We start from the raw sequence: 22,878 nt of genomic DNA on the forward strand, positions 1-22,878 counted from the left end.
ATTCCTGCTGTGGGCAGATGTAATACCAGTCCCCGTGAGATACCCCTCTTTAGCTGACATCAGTGTGTGGTGACCTACCCTAGGCTGGGCTTTAATCTGCTGCAGGCTGCAAGGGTGTTTTCTGAGAAACTTCAGACTAAGCAACCAGCCATTCCCAAAAGCCCACCAAGAGCACGAGACTGGGTACTCAGTACCCAGTTGAGTGCAAACACCTGTAGCCCTTAAAAACCTGAGCCTCCTCAGGGGCAATTGCCAGGCAGAAACCCCCTAGGGTCAGAGACAGAGGAGAAAATGCTTTGTCTGATCTCTCAATAATGATTCAGCTGATGGCAAGAGTGGAACAGTTCAGAGGGGTGCAATCCAGATGGTGGTGGTTCAGGATGACAAATGATTCCAGCAGGTTTTTGTGAGGGGTGATGGTATAGTTCAGGTGCTTGCACTGGCTGATAAAATGTTTAAAGCCCTTGCCAAGGAAATGATGTCAACAAGCAGTCTGTCTCGGGAGATGGATCCCTGGGCGACAGTCTTGCTTAAAGTAGTGAAATTTTCATCCACTCTGCTGTGCTGCCTGTTTTGTGTATTTTAATTATGTGTTTTTGTTTGGGGGGGGGGAGAGGGGGTATGTTTTTGCTTTTTACTGTTCCCCAGACTTCATCCCCTAGGACACTTCTCTTTTCATGGGGAAAGTACTCAGATTTTTGTAAAAAGATGCCAAATGTCTGGCGGCTGTTTGTCCAAACAAGGGGACTTGTGAGATCAGAAATGAACACTTGAATGAAATCACAGCTGTGTCTGTGCTTCTGGCTTTGAGGACATGGAGAATTTATATTGTCAATACTGTGTGATTCCTGTTGGGTTTGGGGATTCCCCCCCATCTTTTAAGTAGTGTAGGAGACACACTGTATGGCTTGCATCACCCAGAGGCAGAAGCCAAAGGCTTCAGTGGTTCAGCATTAAGAAACTTTCATAGGCAGTAAGGATGGACAAAGAACTCCAGTCTTAGAATAATTTATTGATAAAGAAATTTAAGATTATTTCCCTCCCCTGCTTTTGATTTATCTTGAAGTTGTTTAGCTTGCTTGTGCAACAAAGAAAACAAAACTCAGGGTAGTAGATGAAAACAGGGGTCCTGCTTTCAGATCAGCCTTAAAAATAACATGGCTAAGATCAGATGAAAAATACACTCATTATCCACTAATGAAATAATTGTTTTGTTATGAATCTGCAAAAATCAGATTTTGGCATGATTTTCTGGTGCTGAGTCATTCACATTAATATCTGAGATGTGAAGAGTGATGGCTTTTGACTGTATCTTAAGACTGATGCATTCAAGCTGCTCACCTGGTATGTGATGGTGCAAGTTAATTCCCCAGCTACCCATCTGTCTGTCCCACCTGCCTGCTGGGGAATGAGGAATAGTGGGAGGAGGAGGCATGATGTGATCCAAGGTGGGGCGGTGAGCTGGGAGTAGTGCTTTTAATTGGTCTCACATCAGTGAAGGATGCTGGGCAGTGGCGTGGGCTGGGGCCATCCCAATGTTCTCCCTGTTCATGTAGAGAGGGTTTGTTGCACTACAGGTCTAATATAATGCGTTTCTGTTTGGGACATTTTGTGCTGGTTTTCAGCTCTTGTGATCACCATGCTGGTTGCCAGCTGCTGTGAAGCTTATCGAAGTAAATTTTTGTAATGCATGGAACTTGGAACTTTCTGTTCAGTGTCATGTTTCCAGAGCAGCTTTGTGGCTGGTGAAGCAGATCTCACTGCTTGCTTCTGCTGCTCCTAATGGGAGACCCTGGGAACTGGTCCCTGCAGACATACAGTAAAAATCCACGTTGAATTGAGGGTGGGAGTCATCCCATGGGCTGCATTCAGGTCCATATCAGTCAGTCGGTGTGTGCGTACAGACTTTGCATGGTTATTGATATTCTTATCAGGGCTTATCTCTATTTTTGTTTTAAAATTGTTACGTATTTGCATCAGCTTCGTCTGAATTGCTGCTGTGACAGAAAGTGTTTTTTCATAGACAACTATTTTACATTTTCCATTTTACTGTCTGGCTTTTTAACTACTTACGGTGTTTCTGTTTTCCATTTGTTTACACCTTGCTCCTGCCAAGTTTGTCTTTTATGAAAGATTTCAAAGCAATTTTTTTTCTTTTGTATATACAGATTTGCAGCTTCTTGAACACAGCACAGTCAAAATAAGTCAAACCCCTTTTAAATCCCCTGCAATTAGCTAGTGAAGGGGAAGCAGGGGAAAGAATGGCTCCAGTGTCTTTTGCTCATTTATTTATTTATTTTCCTCAACACTCAGAGGAAAAACGTTCCTTTTTGTTTTATTAATGATGTGCTTATGAAATGGAGTGTTTGATGGTGTGCACTTGGAGCAGGCGGAAGGCGAGCTTCCCCACGTCGCGCTGGCAGCACGCTCCCTTTCTGATCTGCAGCTCTCTTAGTTTATTCCAGATGTAGGCTCGCTCTCAGCAGAGGCTGCCTGATGTACAATGGCTTCATGGTGGAGAAAAAAACGGCCTGTGGGGACCCACTGGAAGCTGCCAGTTGTATTCTCTATTCTCACTTGTGGTCTGTTACATAAGATGACCCTTCCCCTGTGGGCCCCCCACTTCGCAATTAATCCAAGTAGAATATTCATACTGTCTTTTAAAACATTTTAATTATTTGTAACCTAGGCACTTTGAAGTTGATCAGATTCAAGCGGGAGGAGGCATGATGTTGTGGTCCAAAGGACTGCCTGCTTGAAAGAGCCAAGTTGGGAGGAAAGTTGAGTCACTAAGAGTGATGTAACTGTGGAGAACAGAAATTAGCCATTAGTCCAGCTGCAGCCTGACTTGACCATTTGTGTTTCTGCTTGCTGTGTGAGGGAAGTAAAAAAATGCAAGTCTGGAAGGGATTTCAAGAGATGACCCAATCTCATCTCATCCTCTGAGACTGACTTTGACAAATGTTGGTTCATCATGTCCATGAAATCCTTTGCTGGGAGGAATCCATGTAGGCAGGGCTGCTGCTGCCTGGGATTACAGGCAAAGTCCGTGGGGTGCATCTGGGCAGAGTTAAGGTTTGTTCAAGTCCCTGACAATTTTTTGCTTCTTATTGCTTTGAAACTCTCAAAGCAAGTGTGTCTTTCTGAATGTCCATCTTCGCCAAATCTCAGGTGAATTGCATGGCATTCTTGGGATTGTCTTATACAAGTATTTATGTCATGGTGAGAAACAAAGCACACTCCACAAAATTTGAAGAGTTTAATAAGGGATAATAAGGGATAGATCAATAAAGCGAAAGTAGCAGCTCTGAGTGCATGGCAGCAGCCAGAGGCTCACTCAATTTTTTTAGCCAGCAATCCTTTATACTGTTGCAGTTGCATTACTTTCTCAAGTGACTTTGCATGTTTTCGGAGCCAGTTTACTGCAGCTCCGCCTTTGGTTGCCACAGCATTGCGTAAGTCAACAGCTACAGTCTCCAAGGGTCCGTCGGGGGACAGTCCAGGGTGGTCTTCTGATGCCACTTTAGACTCCTTTTATGGTATTTTGTTCTCTGCCTGTGCTGTCTTGGTTATACGGTTTTCAAGAGCGGTTATATCTTGTGATACATCCTTTGCAAGCACGCTTACATCTTGTGATAGCCTTGCTTTAGGCGCAGTTTCACTTACACTGTTCACAAAAGCAATTACGATTGCACTTTATCTACAGAAGTAGTTACAATTTATAATAATTTGCAAAAGCATATACATAGTAGCAAAAGCCAACTGTTGCATAGCAGATGGTAACATCCTGTTATGTCATGAGCCTATCCTCATGTGCTGCACCGGGTGCTTGTGACCTCCCTTAGGCTAAGGAATGTAGTTCAGTCTCCTAAGGAGTAAGCAAGGGTGGATATCACCTGGTCCCTGGCTGTGGTAGGGGCTATTAGCACCTTGCACTCTGTCCTTGATGAGGGTTTCTGGAGTTTGAGACTGAGCTGGCATCAGCGCATCTGTGCTTTGTGCTTTCAAGTGTTTTTGCACCAAGAGCTGTGAGGTCACATGTACAGATTTCCTGTGTCTCTGGTGAACAAAGCTGGGGGGATGTTATTCTGAGTTATTTAAAAGTGAAGCTGTGAGAATTATTCTGAGAGGATGGGAAAATTCAGATGTTAATAGAAATTTGGAACTGACAGCAGCTGAGCAGCAACCGGCATCATGCAGACGATCAAAGAAGAACGGTCGGCATTTGAACTCATCCTCTGGGCAGGGATTAAACAGGCTCCAAGGGCAGTGACATCAGACCTGCAAAATGCCAAAACTAACTGCCCTTGAAGTTTCCTTTGGGTATTGCAAGTCTCTGGAGTGGAGTGAATGCACCAGAATCCTAGCTTTCATTTAAACACTAAGTGAGCTTGAAGCCTTTTTGTTCATGAAGGAAAGCTTGAAAATAGGATACTTCATAATTTTCAAAAATAAACACATTCATTACTACTTTTTTTTTTCTTTTCTTATTTTTTAAAGCATTTAAGCTTTGTGAAGTTTAACCTGGGAGTCCCCAATAACTCAACAAAACCAGCTTTAAGTAAAATTTAAATGCATTTATAAATTCCTAGAATTGGCACAGAGCTTTACTTTTAAGGCTTTCCTGTGATGGACTCACTTAAGATGCATGTTCAAAGCAGCACCATTTTTAGCCAGCTGTGAAGTATCCCATGCTGCTCTGTACAGAGAACAGAGCAGCTTCATGGGGAGGGAAGGGGGGTTCTGCTGGGCACCCCCTTTCTCCAGAGGCCTCAAGGAAAGGCTGGCAGTCTGCTCTTCATACATAGCTTTCAAAATCTGGGAGTGACATCCCTCAGAGGTAGGTGTGTGTTGGTGGGGGGCGTTTGCTTTCAGTGCATGGTTAAGTGAAGAGCTATGAATGTTTTATGAAGGAAAGGGAAAGAACAGTGAGGGGTTCTGATTTCCAGCTGACGACGCTGAGTTGTTTATTCCCAGTGAAATCCCTGCAGCTGACCGAGGACTGAAAGGACAGTGTTTTCTTACACAGGACTTGGTGGCAGTGGCATTTGAAAATGAGTGAAAGAAATACATGTTTGGGCATGTGCCAGGTGGTTTTGTTGTCTTTGTGGATGTGTTTTTCTGCCCATGTTTGCACTGAGCACTGCTTTACTTCTCAAGTGCTTTTGATTACTTTGCAATAGCTTTCGATTTTAGTGGGCATTCAAAAGGAATGAGATTGGTACTTGCATCAAGAGCAGTAGTCTTGCCATTTGCTATTATTAAGTGCTATGTATATGAATATTTGAGAGTTGGTCAGTTAAGAATAAATTTGGGAATTTTTGCAATAAAATATGTGATAGAGAAGAGCGCTAAGGAGTGCAATCCAGGCACATTGTGGGCCTTGGTGTAACTTACGTTCCAAAAAGCTTTTCCAAGTCATTAAAAGCAATTTTATGACTGCATTGTTAAATTTTATTGCTTCCAAACTGGGTTTAACAAAGGCACATTCAAAATGGCATCTTATGAGGAGAATGGATGATCATCCTTTCAGCCTGGGCTTGGCTGGGGGAGGTAGAGAGATTGTATTTCTCTGCTGTACTGTCTTCATTATGTGTGCAAGGTACTTCACAGCAATAAAACTTCTCTGGAGCATTTTCATGCTGTAGTTCAGTTCTGGTTTTTAGCTAGATAAATATAGTTGACTCTTGCCCCTGCATTTAACACAGTGTCTCATGTGTCACTTTAATTTATTTTAAAGCATCCTCTGTCCTGACACGTCCTGTTATTCAGCAGGAGACTGGCCCTTTATAAAGGCATTGAAGATCCCAGTTAAGCCTGCTGGGATATTGCCCATCTGCAAGGCTTTCAAGTTAACAAATTACCCACAGGTGTATGTTTTCAGGCTCAAACTTTTGGGTCACCTCTTAGAGAACCTGGTTTGGTTTTTCTGTTTCTCCTACCTGTGGTCTAAGGGCTAGGATTCATTAATATCATAGATGTTGTTATTATTAATATTCATGTTAACATTAGTAATGTTAGTATTGGTAATAATTAATTATTCTTGTTATTTTTCACTTTATTCTTAAGATATTGTTGTAGCTACTGACCTCTTTGTTCCTTTTTCTGAAAAAGTAATATTTTAAAAATTTCAGGGATCAAGTGAAAAAAAAAACCACATTTTTTTCACTTAATACTCTGACAAACAAAAGTGGCCTAAAATCTGCAGGTTGCTGCCTCAGCCCTTGGGTTTGCCGATATATTTAGCAGTTCTCCTTCTCAGAAACAAGCAGCAATTTGTGCATGCTCTTCACAGTTTGCTATGAAATTTTAATCATCTTTGCTACTTGGGCGTTTGGGTAGTGCGAGAATGTTACTTGTGTGCATAACACACCCAGTCAGAAATAGCTGACCTGGTGCCTGGTGACTACAACACATGGCTTAAAAATTGCCTCCGAATTGTGCATTTTGCTGTCTTACAAGCTTGAAAACTTCCAAGGGTTTTTCATAATCCTGTAGTCCTGGTTCTTCCCCTCTCTGACAGCATCCTGGCAACTGCCTTACTTATCTTGCTTGCTTGTTTTTCTCTTTCCTTTTTTGCTCTGCTGATACTGTCACACTTGTGTTTCCTTGTGCCCAGTCCTGCCAGTAGGACTCATGGGAGCTAGTTTCTGGTTTGCATTTCATATTGCTCTGAAGTTTGTAAACTGCTTTTTGGGTAAATCTTTACAGCAATTAAAAATAACCAAAACCAATAAAGGTGTCCTGAACATTGCTTATTACCTTGCTTATACTGAAAATTATTCTCCACAGTGGGTAAATTTATTATTTACAATCTGTGCCACAGCTGCCCAGTAAGAAATACTTGATTGGCAGCTGATAATTTGAAGTTGGTGGTTTTTTTCCTGTATATCAAATCCTGCAAACCCCTCTGGAGAGGGAAGCACTGCTGTGTGATGCAAGTCTGGTCCCTGCTGCAACAGCAGCTGCACCACCTGATGTTCAAGGTCCCCCTTGAACCACATCTTGGTCCTCTGCAGCCCTGCATGGCTCATCCTTGAGTTTTGGCAAAGGGGTTTGAGGCCACTGGTTGCTCCGGGAAGGACCAGGGCATTGAGAGCAGTGCCTCTGCGTGGCTCAGAAAAGCTGCAAACACCCCTGCAAGGAAACTTCTACGTGCTGACCCTGCTCTGTGCTGCTTCCTCCTTTCTACCTCCTTCGCTTGGACCACAGCTAACATAGCAAAGCTCAGCAGAAACACCAGTATAGCTTGGGCTATACATGTGTGTGGTGATGGGCAGCAAGGTGCTAAAGAGCTCCCTCCCATACCCTCCCAGCCCTCTCCTGGTGTTCCAAATCCAAATTGAAGGACTTTCTGCACGTTTTCTCTCAGCGAGAAGGTTGCCGCATATGGAAGATGCACATCCTGAAGGGGACGGACGGGCTGGGAATCCAGATAACGGGAGGCAGAGGGTCAAAGCGATCCCCTCACAGCATCATCGTCACCCACGTGGAGGAAGGCGGCTCTGCACACAGGTGAGGTGACAGTGGTGTCTTCATGGTGATGGATGTGATGGGGTAGCCACAGCCATCACTATTATCTGGGTTCATGAGAGGAGTTTGGGGTTTTGCCCTCCCGTGGTGTGAGGGTGAGAATATGGCATTGTCAGACTAAAAATTTATTTTTGTGTTTGATCACTGAAGCTTCTTCTAGAAGGTTTTGTCCAAAGTGTAGACAGATCAAACACTTCCTTGGTGGTGGAGGGAAAACCTAGGAGCCTGATGGCTTGTTTGGCTTTTCCCCCAAGTCCATTTTTGGAAGATGTGCCTTTCCCATGGGATCAGTTGTGCAGTCCCAGGGTGCTTGCTGACTGCCCTGGTGTTCCTGATGGGGTGGAGATGGGGCTTGCTACTGTTCCCTTACCTAATCCAGTGGGGCAAGAGAGGACTTGTGGAGTCTCAGCCCTGCAAAGAGGGTGAAATTCCCCTGGTTATAACAATGATTTCAGGTGGGCACCTTTCTTGAGCCCCTTTTCCTAGAAAGTAATACTGCACTGACCAGTGCAAGCTCAGCACAGTGAGATCATACGTTGTCCGTGCCTCCGCATCCCACCACGTTCCAGCGGAGCTGGGCACTGTGGTAGGACCACCCTGCAGCTCCGTGTTCCCACTGTGTTTCTGCAGGGATGGCAGGCTGATGGCCGGCGATGAGCTCCTCATGATCAACGGGCAGTCGCTGGTGGGGCTCTCCCACCAGGACGCCGTGGCCCTCCTCCGCTCGGCCGCTGGCCTGGTGCAGCTGGTGGTCTCTAGCAAGGTACAGACATCTGGGTGGTCTCTCTAACGTACATCCACAAGTGTTTAGGCAAGTGCTGCGTGAAAAGGGCATATTTTCCATAGGGAATCACGTGTGCGCTTTTGCTGCTCTAAATTTAATGCACAGCGAGGGGAAATATATCAGTAGCTGCCATAAATCTGTGGCAAATCAGCACAGTATAGACCAAATTAATGATTTGCTTGTACTGTCACTGTCACTCATTGTGCAGATGAGTATTTATTCATGCACACGTTACCTAAGTTTTGGCCAAAACCATTTTCTTAAAATTACGTGCTGAATAAAGCAGGCTGTTCTGAGCCTCTTCTGCTTCCTGCCTGCACAGCCTTTGTACCTCTCATCTCTGTCCTGTGTGCCTGAGATTTCTTGAAAATTATCTCTTTGTTTGAGTTCCTTATTTTGTCCTTGTTAATAGCATGGAATGGAGCTCTTACAGATAAAGGAACATGAAAATTCAGGGAAATGAGAGTGGAACTCATTTATCAGTTGGACTCTTCGTTCTGCCTTTATCACAGAAGAGGTTGAGGGGATATTACATAATATTTTGCTTCTTTGTTTAAGAAAATCCTGCTCACCTCCATTTGCTCTTCTCCATGGAGCATATCCTGCTGCCCCTGGACCTGGGTTGCTGCAGGTGTTTGGTGCATGGCCAACCAACTCCCAAAAGCACCCAGGTATCTCAAATTAGGACCTGACTGCAATGTGAGGGTCACCAGGGCCTTTGAGGTGGTGACAGGAACATCTTGGCCCAAACAGAGCACTCATATACCTGCATTTCCAGGGTGTCAGCAAGCCACTGTGTCAGAATTTTAAATCTTTTTCTTAGCTTCACCTTCAGATTTCCCCAGCCACCCCAAAGCAGGTTTCTGTGACTTTAATGTCTGGATGCTCTTAAGGCTTCCCTGGATGCTGCATGCACATGTTTTTCAAGAAGAGTCTCTATTCCACCATATCCAAAGTGAAGAGCCTGTGACTTCTCTAACATTTCTGTTAGACATTGAAGTTCATTGCAGACCTTCTTCAGAGTCACAGTCTGGCATTAACCCCACAAGTGTTTATTCTGGAAACACCACACTTTATCCTGAAGTAGGTACATTTTGTGTTTCCTTTAGACAGCTGGATTCTGCCAAAGCACACTGCAGTAGACTGCATTATTTCTCCTTAAAATTAAGTGCTTGTTCCTATGGTGACCTCATCAAAATAATCATCATGCATAAACTTAGGGCATAAAACTTCACTCTCCTGATCAGGCTGTGAATCTGCTTGTCCTGGGCTCTGTGCACTTGGACAGTTTTCATGTCCCTGGAAGGGGGACTTGGAAAGGCAAGCAGTAGGGAATACAGCCTGTCCAGTATTTCTGGCAGCCCCAGAAAAGGTGTAGATAGGTGAAGTGTTCCCTAGTAGCTCCCTCTGGACATTCATTATTTGTTAGTATAGGAATGTAGCTTTGCCTTTTGGTCTGGTGATCAGTAACACAGAATTTGTTCTGAAAGCAGTGAGTCTGTCTGGCCACTGCTTTTGGCAGAGGCACATGTTTGCCTGCCAGAAAACATGGCAAAGACTGGAAGCAGATGCTTGAGCATCGGGAATGAGTTGGTAGAGGATTGGTGGGTCAGTTTTCATTGTATTTTCCTAACTAGCATTGTCAGTGTATTATTCTTATGTCTCTAGGTAGATAAACATGTAAAGGGAACATCCTTAGGGAGGGAACAGGAGCACAGGGTGTGATTTGGGTTTCAATGGAATGAGTAATGAGGTCTGTCAACTCTCAGTTCACATTTACTAAATCCAAAGTGGGGAGGAACAGGCTGCCGAAGAAGCATTTATTTTAAATTCTTCTTTATGAAATCTAAATACTTTAAGCATGTATTGGCCTATGTTTATTATATATACACTTTAAAACCAAGCCTGCTTTTTATAACCAGACCATTAAAAGTTTGAGTATGTGGAAGTGTGTAACACAGGGAGGATTACCAGGGAGCTCACCCTGGGCAGGTGAGATGGGGCAGTTTTACTGTGGCACTGGTGTTTTCCTGCACGTGATGTAATATATTGTGTTGTCTCTCGGGTAGGAATCTTCTGAAGGGGATCTTCTGAAGTATCCATCTACCAGTTTGCCAGACTTGCTTAGCACTTGCTCAGTCCAAGACTCTGTCTCTTGCACTGACAATAAGGAAAACGAAGAGCCGGAAGAGGAAGATTTGAAAGCAGTGAATGTGTCTCCTGAAAAACTGGTTGCTGTAAGTGTGGTTTTGGTGTGACATTTTTACTCTCTCTCTCTCAAAGCCCATTTGCATCTGTCACATTCTTCTACAGCCTGACAAGGAGCACATCCTTGGGACCGGACAATCCCATCCCACCCAGCCCTTCTCTGCACGGGATGTGGGGGAGAAGCTGGAAAGGGGATGGCATTTACCACAGCCCCTGCCACCTCTGAGCTGCAGCAAGGCAGCAGCACAGGGAACAGGAGCTCTTGAGGCCTCCAGCCTATGTTGCAATCATGGTTTTGTTTTTCTCTTCGATTGTTTTCCACCCACTTCTACTGCTTTTGTTGGATCTGATGCAAAGTCTCTTGCCATGCTTACGCAGTTACATGCTCTTCTTTCCCCTCCTTTTGTAACAAAACTTCTTTTACAGTTTATGATCCAAGTCTTGAAGTTTGTATTTGCTCTGTCAAAGCCAACAGACATTTTGGAGGAGGGATAGGAATTTCTGGCGGTGAACCATAGTTGAAGTTCTGAATAAATGCTGCTGGTTGATAATCTCACTTGCATTCCCTTCAGGGCTGCATTAAGAAGAGATTAAGTGGGTTATTGTTATTTATTTGTAATGCAGCAGCTCTATGAAACTTCATAGGTCTTCTGGGCCTTTTTTGTATGGTGCAGACAAAAAATAAAATTATGTTTCTAAATCTAAAGAGCTTGTGGACTGGTTTCCCGACAAGGGAAGGCAGGTGGATTCACTTGAAGGTTTTATCTACTTCTTATTTTCCCTTCTTGTCTTCCCCTCACACTCTTTTCTGTTAAAATAAATCAGTTAAACCTTTTGATATGATATTGGTTTGGTGATTTGTTCTGATTTTATATTTTTACACTTACACCTGAGCAAAAAGGCTGTTCCCCAGAATGAGTCTCATGATGCTGGTGTTTACTTCCTACATGCCTGTCATCTCTGACTTACTTCGAGTTAATGTTTATAACACTCTCACACATCTTAATACTCCGACAAATTTTGTTATTTCTTCACTGTCTTCTCTTCTATGTGCGAGGGTGCCTTTTTTGGGGATGAAGGGAAAAACAAATAAATGTGGGACGCTTAGCATGCTGATGATGGTGTAGTGTTTGTGTGTGAACTTGAGTGGGCATCTAAGCATTCTTTCAACTATCAAAATACTTTGAATTCTTCTATATACCATGCTTTCTATTCTGGTAATTTCTAATAAGGCTATGGCTTGGCAGCACTTAAATATAAAAATCAATTTTGACAAAATTTAATTATGTGTGGCTTCAGGATTGAGCTCCCTGGCATTCCACTGACTCTTTCAGCACACACTGGGAGTTATCTGTCACTTGGTTTGCTCATGTCTATTCCAGCAAGGCTCTGCCTGGTTGCCAGTGATGGCTTTTTCATCAAGTGTTTCCTTTCCGGATTAATGTAGTGCTCAGGGAAGCTCAAGATGGTTGAGGTGCTTGTGACCATGAGGACACAGCTGCATGAGCCTCCCAGAGCCCTTCTGCTTGGACTTGAGTTTAGAGCCTGCCCTGATGTCCATCGTGTGCCACTGCAGCTGGCAGTGGTGGTGGCCACTAACTCAGAGCCAGCTGGATTTGCCTGCCTGTCAGGCGCTCTCACCCCTGATGGCAATAGCTCTTGGCTTTCAGAATACATCACTGGAAGGTTGAGGGAAAATCACAGAAATATGGGTACAATAAACACTTTAGAAGAGTAGTAGCAGGGGTTTTTTTCTTTTCATTGTCTTTTCTGCTTCTAGTAATTTCTTTTGTTGAAAGGATGTAATTTAAAGAAATGTAATAAGTTATTAGTGACTTTCAGGACCTCTTCTGTTTTTGCTTGATCTGCAGATGAAATCATTGCTTTTCTGATCCAAAGCACAGAATATGTTTGTGTTCCCCTTGCAATTGCTGTGTCAGCCTCAGAGTGCAGACAGGCCTCTCTGCAGCTTGGGGTGGGCAGAGTCTGTACTGTGTAAACTTCTCATTTTTACCTTTATCCTCATCCATCCCACTCAGGTCTGGGCAGCCTGAGCTGGGCTGGGCTGTGCAAATAGTGCATACCATAGAGGAAGGTAAATGTATGGAAAAGATAAAATTCATGTGGCTTTTTTCCACCTGGCAAGACTGGGGGGGATTTTTCATAGCAAAGCTTAGAAGATGATTTAAAGGCCAGTATGAAATCAAAGCATCACAAAATTTTATTTTTAAATTTATATGAATGTATAGTCCCATTTATTATTGCACAATTGCTCTGGAAATCACTGCTCTGTGCTGCTCTCACGCTTTTGATGATATTCATGTGTCTTCTCTTTCTCTCACATATATTCCATTATATCTGTACTGTAGATAAGGGATGACAGTGTGGCTGAGGATTAAAGCAGGAACTAAGCTGGGCTATTTTTAATCAGTGCACATGTAATTGTATTAGACTTTCAGGATGGGTGGTACTCAAGGTCTGCACCAGGTAAGTGAGACTGTGATCTCAGTCTAAGAGTCAGTCTTAGATTTGAAGCTGACTCTCAACTCAGCCCTGTCCAGGAGTTAACCTTTCTCACCTCTGACAAGTGGTTAATGGATTTTCTTATTCACTCTGTAGGGCTCTGGAGGGACTTAAAGGGGTGCTGTCAGGTGCTTATGTCATAATGAGTAATTCAGAGTGTTTTATTGTCAGCTGAGGCTTCACTGTCCCTTTTCTGACCTAGAACAATGTCTATCTAATTCTTTAAAAAGTCTAAAAGATACTAAAAACTTGCAGGAGCTTCTAGGTTTGTCAGAGGTATTATGTCATTAACTTCTCTGTGAATATAATTCACTGCTGAGTGTTCAGAGCCATAATTAATAGACCTGATGGACTTGTGTTTTAGCACCTGATTACCTAAAGTCTGAACCAGGCAGAAAAAGCAGTCACTTGGAATGAAGGTTTGTATTCAAATATTCATCCTTTTAGCTACCTAGAACTCAGCTGGACCAGGCTCTTAAGGAAAGTGACATAAGTTGTCACTGTTTCGAAATGGGACACCCCCCCAGGATCCCTTCCAACCTGGCTTATTTTAAAAATCTGTGGAAAAAAATAGTTAAAATTATAGTTATCTTTTCTAGATGCTGGTCGTGAAAAAAATTCCCCATGAACATTTGTTTTCAAGTCTTTTAAGTTCTGCTCCAGCATTTTTGGACAGGAAAACAGAGTCTGAGCTAGTCAGCTTCTGCAGAACACAGCAGAAGAGTTTAGTGACACTTGAAAACTGTCATTTAAGAGAAGTATCACTTTAAGTCTTACTTGAAAGTCCACTTGTTAAGTTTCATTAATAAAAATCACATAATACAATTTAAATGGAGTTCTGCTTTTACAGTCTTATGTAAAGCCCTGTTTAACATGAAGCATGCCTTAAAGTTTTAACTTCATTAAGACTTGTGCTGCCAGGCAGAAAAAGGATTACATTAATGTCCTTAAAGTGCAATTCTTTCAGGAGTAGTTTGTCCAAAATGTTCCTTAAATTCAGATATGAAGCACTGGCCAGAGAGTTGTGTTATCCTGAACAGTCCCGAGACATTTCGGGGCTTTTTAACTCCTCCACCCCAATCCATATTTTGCCATGTGCAGTTGACACTGCTATTCTAAAATGCCACTATTTATGTCCAAGTGCAAAATAGGATAATATGATAGTATTTTCGTTGCATGATTTATTTTTAATTTTAGTTCACTTTTACTAATGTTTCTGTTGCTTGAAATTGAACCTGACATTGCATTGCTGGCTGGTGGATGAACCTGGGAAGTGAACTCTAAAGAGAAGGCTCATCTGCCAAGCATTTACAAAGTGTCCAATGAATTTGGGGATTTTTGGTCCCTAGACAGAAGCATGTGCCATTTGTAGTTCCTTCAAAAGTTACTTGCCTTTGTGTGGTTCAATATCTGATGGTCTGAATATTTTTTAAATGTTCAGCTTCAGTGACCAGCTTTATATTAATGGCTTGAAATTTCTAGATATTTGTAAAACACAGCAAGAGGGTGTCTGCCTCAGAAGGTTTGGATCTGTAGTTGCTGGAGGCAGGGATGGGAGACTGGGGACTGCTCCTCTGTACTTAAATCTTGTGCTCTTCCCAGATTCTTAAATCTGCTATTCCTGATGCTGGAGGCAGGACCCTGAGCTGAGTCTGTTCCATGCAGAATAGAACTGTAAAAAGAGAAAAGGAGCTCACCCTCATCTCTTCCTTTTGAGGGGGCGCTGGGAAAGGAATTTGCCTCCCTGAGCCCAGGCTCACCATGCAGGCAATCCCTGGGGACACCACCTCTGGCAGTACCCCCAGCTGCCTGACCCTCTGCTGTGGGGTATCAAGGCCTTTCTGCTCATATTTAATCATTTTGAGATGACCTCAAGTGTGGGATGTGTGCCTTCACGTCAGTGCCAGGCATGTTGCATGCGGAGACGTCCATGACCCTGCAAGGTCTTCACCCTCCTACCAGCAACAGAAACAGGATGGCTGCTGCTAGAGGTTCCCTGTGTGATCCAGGTTACCTGATCCCTGCCAAAGCCCACTTGTGGTTTTCATGCAAGACATGTAGCTGAAAGGGGATAAATAAACCTGTTTGGTGAGTGTGAAGAATTGCATTTGTTTAACTCTGCTCCCTCTCAGTTCATATTTTTTTTCCTGTGCTGTAGGACTGACTAGTTGTTTTCTGCCATGAGCCTTTCTGTCTTACCAGGGAATCCACACATAATTACCTGTAGCCATGCAAGCATAATGAAGAACAGGATAACAATGCCATAACTTTAAAAAACAGTCTTGGGGTCAAAAGTTCTTCTGGAAACACTGAGAGAGAATTTCAGAGAAAGCATTAGCATTGAGAAGGAACAGGAAGCATAACTCAACAATTAAATGTGTTCAGGGCGTGGAGAGGGGCCCTTGTTACTTGGAGTACTGGAGTGTTTGTTCCCATTAGGGCACTGCAGTCTCAACACAGACTGCAGAAACACAGCTCACTCCTCAAACCGCGCTGCATGGCTGAGAGAAAAGCAAGAAAAATATTTTCCTGGCAGAAATTTGCTTAGCAATGAGAGGCTTTACTTAGGGGTGAGGGGAAGGGGAAGAAATTGAAGAGCCTGGTGTGAGGCTTTTTTATGTACTGGGAAGGGATCAACAACTCTTTTCCTCTTTGTGGTGATGACTGGCAATGTTTGCAGATCCTGCCCTGTGCCCCATCTCTCTTGGAAGGGGCAGGCAAGGGCAGGGTCCAGCTGTACCTTGGCATGGCTCACAGCTGCTGCTCAGCTGTAAATGCTGAATTTGTTGAAAGTCTGGCTGTACTGTACCTTTCTGAGGTACAGTATGTGTCCAGCATATCGATGGGCTCTGTGCCCATGCAGTGCCCTTCCTTCATGCTGTGGCTGATGAGACACACTGGGTCCTACAGTGACACCAGAAGCAAGTTTTCAGAGTAAATGTAATTAGGAATTTGGGCAAGAGAAAATGACAAAATGCTTGGAGACCAAATCTTGTTCACGCAGTGTTAGGGCTTCTAGTGTTTCTAGAAGCCCTATCACATTAAAATAAGCAATTGCAGTTGGACTTGCTGTAGAGGGGGTTGCTCAGCAGTGGGCTGGCTGTGGTGGTGTGACACTGGTCAGGGCTGGGGGAAGGTGTCACTTGAGCTGGGGGAGCAGGAAGAGTGCTGAAAGGCCTCCAGGGGTGCAGCATCACTGGATTACTGTTTTTCACACATTGTAAAATTCACCTGTCAAGGAGACATTAACATGAGTGCGTTCTTCATGTCAGGAGGGAGCTCCTCGGAGCACTCCTATCGTTCCCACTGCCTGGCTCCCAACCTTTCTGGGCCTTTTCCTACTGTTTCCATCTTAAAGGCAAAGACCAGAAAACACTCTTTCACCCAGGGTCCAGTACTTGAAGGGTTCTCTGTAGATGTGATGCTATCTCCAAATCATGAATACCTCCTGTTGCTTGGGCTGGTGGAACATAACCTTTCTTACTTGACCATAAATAACAGCGTGGACAATGCCCAGAGTTACAATTTTTGCTCTTCCCATGTGATATATTTGAAAGCCGAGTCAGCAGAGTAATAGAAACACAAGTTTATCTACGGTACAGGTTCTGCATGGTCTTTGTTTTTGTGAATGAGGGCTTTTCCCATAAAGCATCAGATACAGTACAGCCTGTCTCTCGTTTGGCTGTTTGGATAACTGCCCAGTTTTGAAGGAGATGAACTGCCTTTAACAAGCTAAAAATAACACCCTCATGGCACTGGAACAAGAGAAATGCTGTCACAGCCATGCAGTTCACATACATTAGCAGAAGGATGATACACACTCGAGAATTTTTGAGTTAGTGTGAATGTCTCAGAACCACATCTGCAAATTTTTGACTGTGTGCACTGTCCAGTCTTGGTTGGAACCACGTAAAAATAATTTGAGATGTGCTGTGCAGCATCCATAATGTATGAGATTTCAGATCCTTGAAGATGCAGGTAAGAAAGACACGTCATCCAGGTATGAAAGACAATTCTTACATATTCCATATCTTCTTGTATACTTAGGATGGTAAAAAATGCCAGTTTGCAGCTGAAACCCAAAGCTCCCACCAGTGGTGTCATGGGAACACTCTCTGCAGCTGTTGGTTGACATCAGTATATTAAGGTCTTGTTTCATTCTCAGGAGAGCTGTTTATTTTGAGGAGTGATTATTGCATATTTTGTCCTTCACTGGGAATTAAAAGATTGTCATTAAAAAAAAAGAAAAGGAAAGAAGAAAAGATAAGCTATTTATTGTTTGTTATGATGTAAAGGCTCCAGATTTGTGGTAAGCCATGAACTGAGCATGTATTAAACAAAATAATGGAGTAGCTGAACCAGCTTTCACACTGCTTGAGTTCCATGTTTGTCATACACTCATGGAATCCCTTAGGTCTTTGCTGTTTACTAAGACTGGTCTTCTGGGATCTCTCTGCAGCACATAGAGACATCTCGTGGGCAGTGACTAAACTGCATGGAAAGCATGTGTCCTGCTTGTTTTTTATGTTTTGGGGGGGAAAAAGGATAAAGCATAAAAAAGAGAACAGCAGGGATCTGTTTGTGTGCATTTGATTTCCTTTAGCTCAAAAGCTGTTTCTAATGGAAAATCATAATATACTGCAGAAGAAGAGTAATCTTGTCCAAAAAGGATTGGGAACTGTTTTGCTGGGAGCATCTTACTGTTTCCAAGGCATGTGTTGTCTGCGATATGTGTTTCTTGGAAAACGTAGCTGCGTTAGCCGTTTCCTGCTTTTCTTCATATTTAAAAGGATATTTTTTAGAATTTTTTTCTCTTTGAAACATTATGAATAATTTTAGTGACTCTTTGGATATCTGAAAATGGAGTGTGCTTTGCTTAGCTGCAGCTCTGACCAGTGAGTCATTGGAGCCAGCACAGCTGGGACCCTGCTTCATCAAGAAAGAACCTGCCAGCATCCTCTGAACAGTGGCCAACACATGGTGGCTCCTGGTGTCAAACACATTCAAGAGGGTTTTGGAGAGTCTTGTAAAAAATAAATATAACATTACTGAAGATGAGAGTAGCTCAGCTCTGCCACAGTGCATTTCCAGTCTGTTTATAGAGTGGGCATAGGCAGATATTGCTGCTGTCTTTGTGCTGGTTAATGACAGGTTTTGTTTCTTGTGCGGGTTTGTGTATGACTCTGAATCTACTCTTGTATATCTACTCTGTCTCTACTCTTGTGTATCTACTCTGTAGATTTTGAGAAAAGACACAAAAATAACTGCTGGGAATTTGTGCCTACTGAAGTGAATAGCAATTCCCTGTCTAGCAACTACTGCATTGTACTGAAGGCTTAGGGTTGCTTTTGAGTGCAGGCATTTAGTAAAGTGGCAGACTAGACACCACTTTAAAAGCTTTTGTTTTGTTTATTTGGCATTTCCACCTATTCAGAGAGCTGGGCAGCTCCAGTTCTTGACTGTTTATCAGATTTCCTGATCTCTTGCTGCACATGAACCAAGAGTTTTCCAACACTTTCTTTAAAATTAAGTTAAGGAGGGCTTGGGTTCCCGTTCCCTTTGGCTGGGCAGGAGGAAGTATGAGTTGCCCTGGTGTTACCAGCATGTGTATTTCCCAGGTGAGCTTCTGGGGAAGGTTGTGGAAGCTTTGTTTCACCAGTGCTGCCAAACACAGCCCAAATCTGAGCCCTCCCGAGGCCTCTCTGGTAAAAGTACAGAACTATTGTCTGCCTTGTCAGCTTTGCACCAGGGGAGCAACCAGGGCACTGTTTTTTATAGAGGTGCCAGTTCAAGACCCTGAATTAGTGCTGACCTGAAGGTGATGTTCTTTCTCTTTTCCTCCATCCCTGTCTCCAAGTGGTTCTCTGCTTCTGTGTCATGAAAGAGAGGAGCAGCAATGCAAGCACCCTTTGGAAGAGGGGAGCTTCTTTCTTGGAAGAGGGGAGCAAGCTAGTCCTCTAGCTTGCACCAAAAATTGCTACATCTGGATTTAGTTTGGACTTCTTGTGAGTCCCGTGGCTCAGTTTAGAGAGCTCCCTGGGCTTTGGGATATACTGTGTTTTGGAAAAATGTCCCTGGGTACTGCAGCCCCTGATGCAGTGTGTCCCTGCTCATCAGCCTCCTTCTAGGATCTGTGCAGATTTGTACATGCCCTCAAACAAAGCAGTAAGGCATGGGAAACTCAGTGCTGTCCAAGATTAGAAAATCCATGTCCTCTGCATCACTTGCAATGTTAATTCTCGTAAATTATAGTGCTGCAGTTTGTAATTTGTCTGTGAGATGGATTCAATTAAAGTGAAAAAGAGCTAATTTAAAAGTGAAGGTATTTTATTTTCTGTGCAAGGCAAAGGGGCATGTGGAGTTCCCTGCCTAGCAGATACATTTAAGGCTTAAAGCATGCTGTGCCCCATAAAGCAATAAGTAATTGCACAAATAACTGAAACAGCTAGAATTATACCAGATTGTGGAAAAAAAATCTTGAAAATTTTTTGAAAGGTTAAAGGCTTTAAGGCATCAGCTTGTCTCGAGGGACTAGGAAGAAAGTCTTTGTGCAGGGAACAGGTGAAGGTTTGCATTGGGTGTTTGGGGCATTGCTCTCAAGAGTCTCTGCTGGCTCCTTGTGGAGGCCTCTTGGGTTCCTCCTGAAGGCTGCCTCACAGACAGTGGTGTTGGGGCAATTAATGATTGAATGTTTGGGGTTGTGCTGCTTGAGGAAAAGTTGTCATGGCCAAAGACCAGGACAGAGTGAATGGGACCAGAGAAGATGTGGAATTTTCCCATTGAGCTTGCACAGGTGCACAGCCGTTCCTCTTTCACGTGGCTGTTCTGAAGAAGGGCACTGGTCTTGTTGGTGGACTCGCTTCGCCAGTGCAGGTAGGACAGAATTTGTCATGCTGCAGACTTCTCAGCCCGGTTCTCACTGCTTCATTCCCAAGCCACCAGGGTAAACTGGTCTGCATGCTGCTAGCTAGCGCTCCTCGTCAGAGCCAGCCAGGCTGTGCCGTGGGGAATTGGGTGGGGAAAGGCAGCAGCTGAGGAGCTCTGCAAGGGCAGCAGAAAAGCAGTTTGCTTATTAAATTGTATCAACCTCTGTGTGCCGCCTTGTTTTTGTAGATCGGCAAGGGATTGCCAAGCTGTTTGCGGTTAAACAGTGCAGACTGTCATAATCCTGCTCCTCATCTTGCCTAATTAAGAGCCTGGTCACGCTGGAGCTTTGCCGAGGCGAGGGCTCGGAGGGCAGTTGTTCGCTCTGGTGCAGTGCCAGGACCGCGTGTCCCTGATAGTGCCGTTTCCTTCGAAATCAATTGAGATGTCACCGTCACTTGATCCCAGAGCTACTTAATGAACTGGCAAAATGGGCTCTATTTTTAGATCTCCCTTTAAACTACTGTGTGTGTTAAAGCTCCCCTTGTCCTTAACACTGGGACAGCATTGGGAGGGATTTATTGGTTTAGTTTAATAAGAGACCTACAGGACTGAAATAATAAGCTTCATTTCCTTGAAGGTGAGGAAAATTAAAATGGCATGGTTAAATCTGGGCAGCCACCTCGAGACGGTAAAGCGATATGTTCATGGCCAGAAGGATAAGGTGGAGCTGGGTTTTTCTTCTTGTCTAGGTTATGAGAGAGCCAAAAATTACAGATACATGCCTTTGGGGAGTTCTTGCAAGCTTTGTAGATCAGATTTCTAAGTATTTTCTGAGTAGGATAAAACTCCTGATGATTTATTAGGCAAGCTCAACAACTTAAACAATATCTGCTTCATTGCAAATGTTAGTATCTTCCCCTATGTGTTTATAACTAGTGTCAGAAAAATACTTCTGCTAAAATAAAAAAGAAAACCCAAACACATATAATTTAAATGTTTTTAATGACACAGATAATTTACATGGTTTTGCTTCCTAATTGTAGTCTGAAGCCTATTTGGATAAACTCTAATTTCAGGAAGCTGTTGAGAATGTCTTGAGGCTTTCGCTAGCATTGGTGTTTGCACACATGTGACCTTCTGTGGACCATACATGGGGTTTGGGGGTTTGCTGTCTGTAGGCTCACAGGCTCCAGGATTGCCATGAGGGGAAGGTAGCTTGGGGTGCATAGTTTTAATACAAGTGGAAATTGTGTCCTGTTTTATTTCCCACCACGCTAGATGAAAATGTATGTGGTTGCAGAATGCACTGGTGCTTTTCTCCTGTGGCACAGTCAAAATAAAAATCAGCAAAAACCCCAATATATCAGCAACAAACAAACTCAAACCCCGTGTAGTAGAGGCATAAGATGTGCTGAATAGGTTTGGGTTTTTTAGGTGGGGTTTTGAATCTGATGTCTTACATATCTTCTGGAATCAGGCCCTTTTCAGGTTGACCAAATCACGAGTGCTGTTTTTTTTTCAAACTGATGAATGAATCTAATGGTTCTAAATTTACACAGAGCTATGAGCTGCAAAGCATTTGGTGCTGGAAGTGGACTCTAAAGTAGTTGCTGCAGTGCCCTGAAAGATCAACAACTACTAGCTAGGATGTACAAACCCTGTGTAAATTAAGTGTAGCTGTTCCTGTTGAAGGGGAAGGAATAAAAAGCAGTTCCCATTCCAGCTTCCTGTTTCTGCCAGTTTCATGTTTTCCTGAAGTTTCTACTGTTCAAACTAAAATCACGAAGTCTAGACTTTGCACAAAAGATAAACTTTGGCTTTGTTGGCTTGGGTGGAGGAGGGACTGGGGGATGGGAGGCAGGTTGTGGGAAAGACTGACGTTTTTAAGATTGAATAGCAGAAGCAGAAATTATTTTTACAGGAAAGCGTTTGGCTACTTGGGTGGGGTTTTTTTACAACTGACTTCCAGCAGTTCACCAGCACCTTCCAAAATGCAGGGGCTGGGCAGAGCCTGCCCATGGGCAGCTCTGCTTGTCCCTGAGCACAGGAGAGCAGGAGGCAGAGGACATGTGGCCGTGCTGCTTACCTTGTTACTTGGCGTCCGGGCAAACACAGTCGGTAAAGAGACTCCTCCTGTCCTGATGCATTTACTCAGGGTTGTGGGGTTGCGATTCCACCTGTAAACTTTAATTGCTCATTTCCAGGCTTTTAAAGTGCTTAGCTGTAATAACTTTCTGTTAAATAAGCTTTTCATCCTCAAGCTTTGCATTGGTGCTCAGAGCAGACACTAACAGTAAAATAATGCTTTTTAAAAGTAGTTTTCTCTGTAAAGATGTGATGTCTCTGGAAGCCTGCAGAGCAGCACAAATGGAAATAAAAGCTAGAATTTTGTTCAAATACATGAGGAAGCAAGTAAGTGAGGTGCCACAGAGTGCTGGATGCATAAGTGTGGTGTCTTGCAGAGGATGCGTGACCATAATGTCTGAAGGTGTTGCAAAAAATTACTTACAGAAAATACTTAATACAATGACATGTTTTGGAAGCAAAGATGACATGCAATGGAATTTTCTGTCCCATAAGACAATGGAAAAAATGTCATCAATATCTCTGGTTTACAAGAACTTTTTTTTTTTTTTTTTAATTTCTTTTAGGTGATGGAAACCGAGAAGTCTCAAGATCCCGCTTGTGCAGAAGTGTCCAAAGGAAACAATCAGAGTTCAACTCTGGCAAGTGGCATACTGAAATACAGAAGTCGATCTCAAGGTAAAGCTGGACTGATAGAAGATAGCAACTGTAGATTTTTTCATTGTAGTGTATTTATTTTAACTGTCTAAAAGTGAGATAGGATTTCTTTGAAATCATATTAGTTGATTTTGGAAGAAAAATCCCATCCATAGGATAGTTGCATTCAGCCTCCTGAGCTGAGCTATTGTAGGAACAGAAATATTACGCAAATTTTAGAA

General features: G+C 43.3%; 1 protein-coding gene across 8 annotated transcripts in view; it reads left to right on the forward strand.

The window, feature by feature from the left end:
* PDZD2 (PDZ domain containing 2) overlaps window positions 1-22,878 on the forward strand; it is a 201,760-nt gene that overhangs the window by 140,430 nt on the left and 38,452 nt on the right. For 6 of the 8 annotated variants that reach the window (XM_077171342.1, XM_077171341.1, XM_077171345.1 and 3 more), the window contains 4 exons: window positions 7,373-7,515; window positions 8,164-8,296; window positions 10,387-10,554; window positions 22,567-22,678. In XM_077171342.1, the coding sequence (XP_077027457.1) occupies window positions 7,373-7,515; window positions 8,164-8,296; window positions 10,387-10,554; window positions 22,567-22,678 (556 nt within the window). Of the gene's footprint in view, window positions 1-7,372; window positions 7,516-8,163; window positions 8,297-10,386; window positions 10,555-21,951; window positions 22,034-22,566; window positions 22,679-22,878 lie in introns of those variants that run through there. The other 2 variants (XM_077171347.1, XM_077171346.1) reach the window with 2 other exon arrangements.

The sequence above is a fragment of the Agelaius phoeniceus genome, chromosome Z, assembly GCF_051311805.1.
Source record: "Agelaius phoeniceus isolate bAgePho1 chromosome Z, bAgePho1.hap1, whole genome shotgun sequence".
In the NCBI taxonomy this organism is placed as follows: Eukaryota; Metazoa; Chordata; class Aves; order Passeriformes; family Icteridae; genus Agelaius; species Agelaius phoeniceus.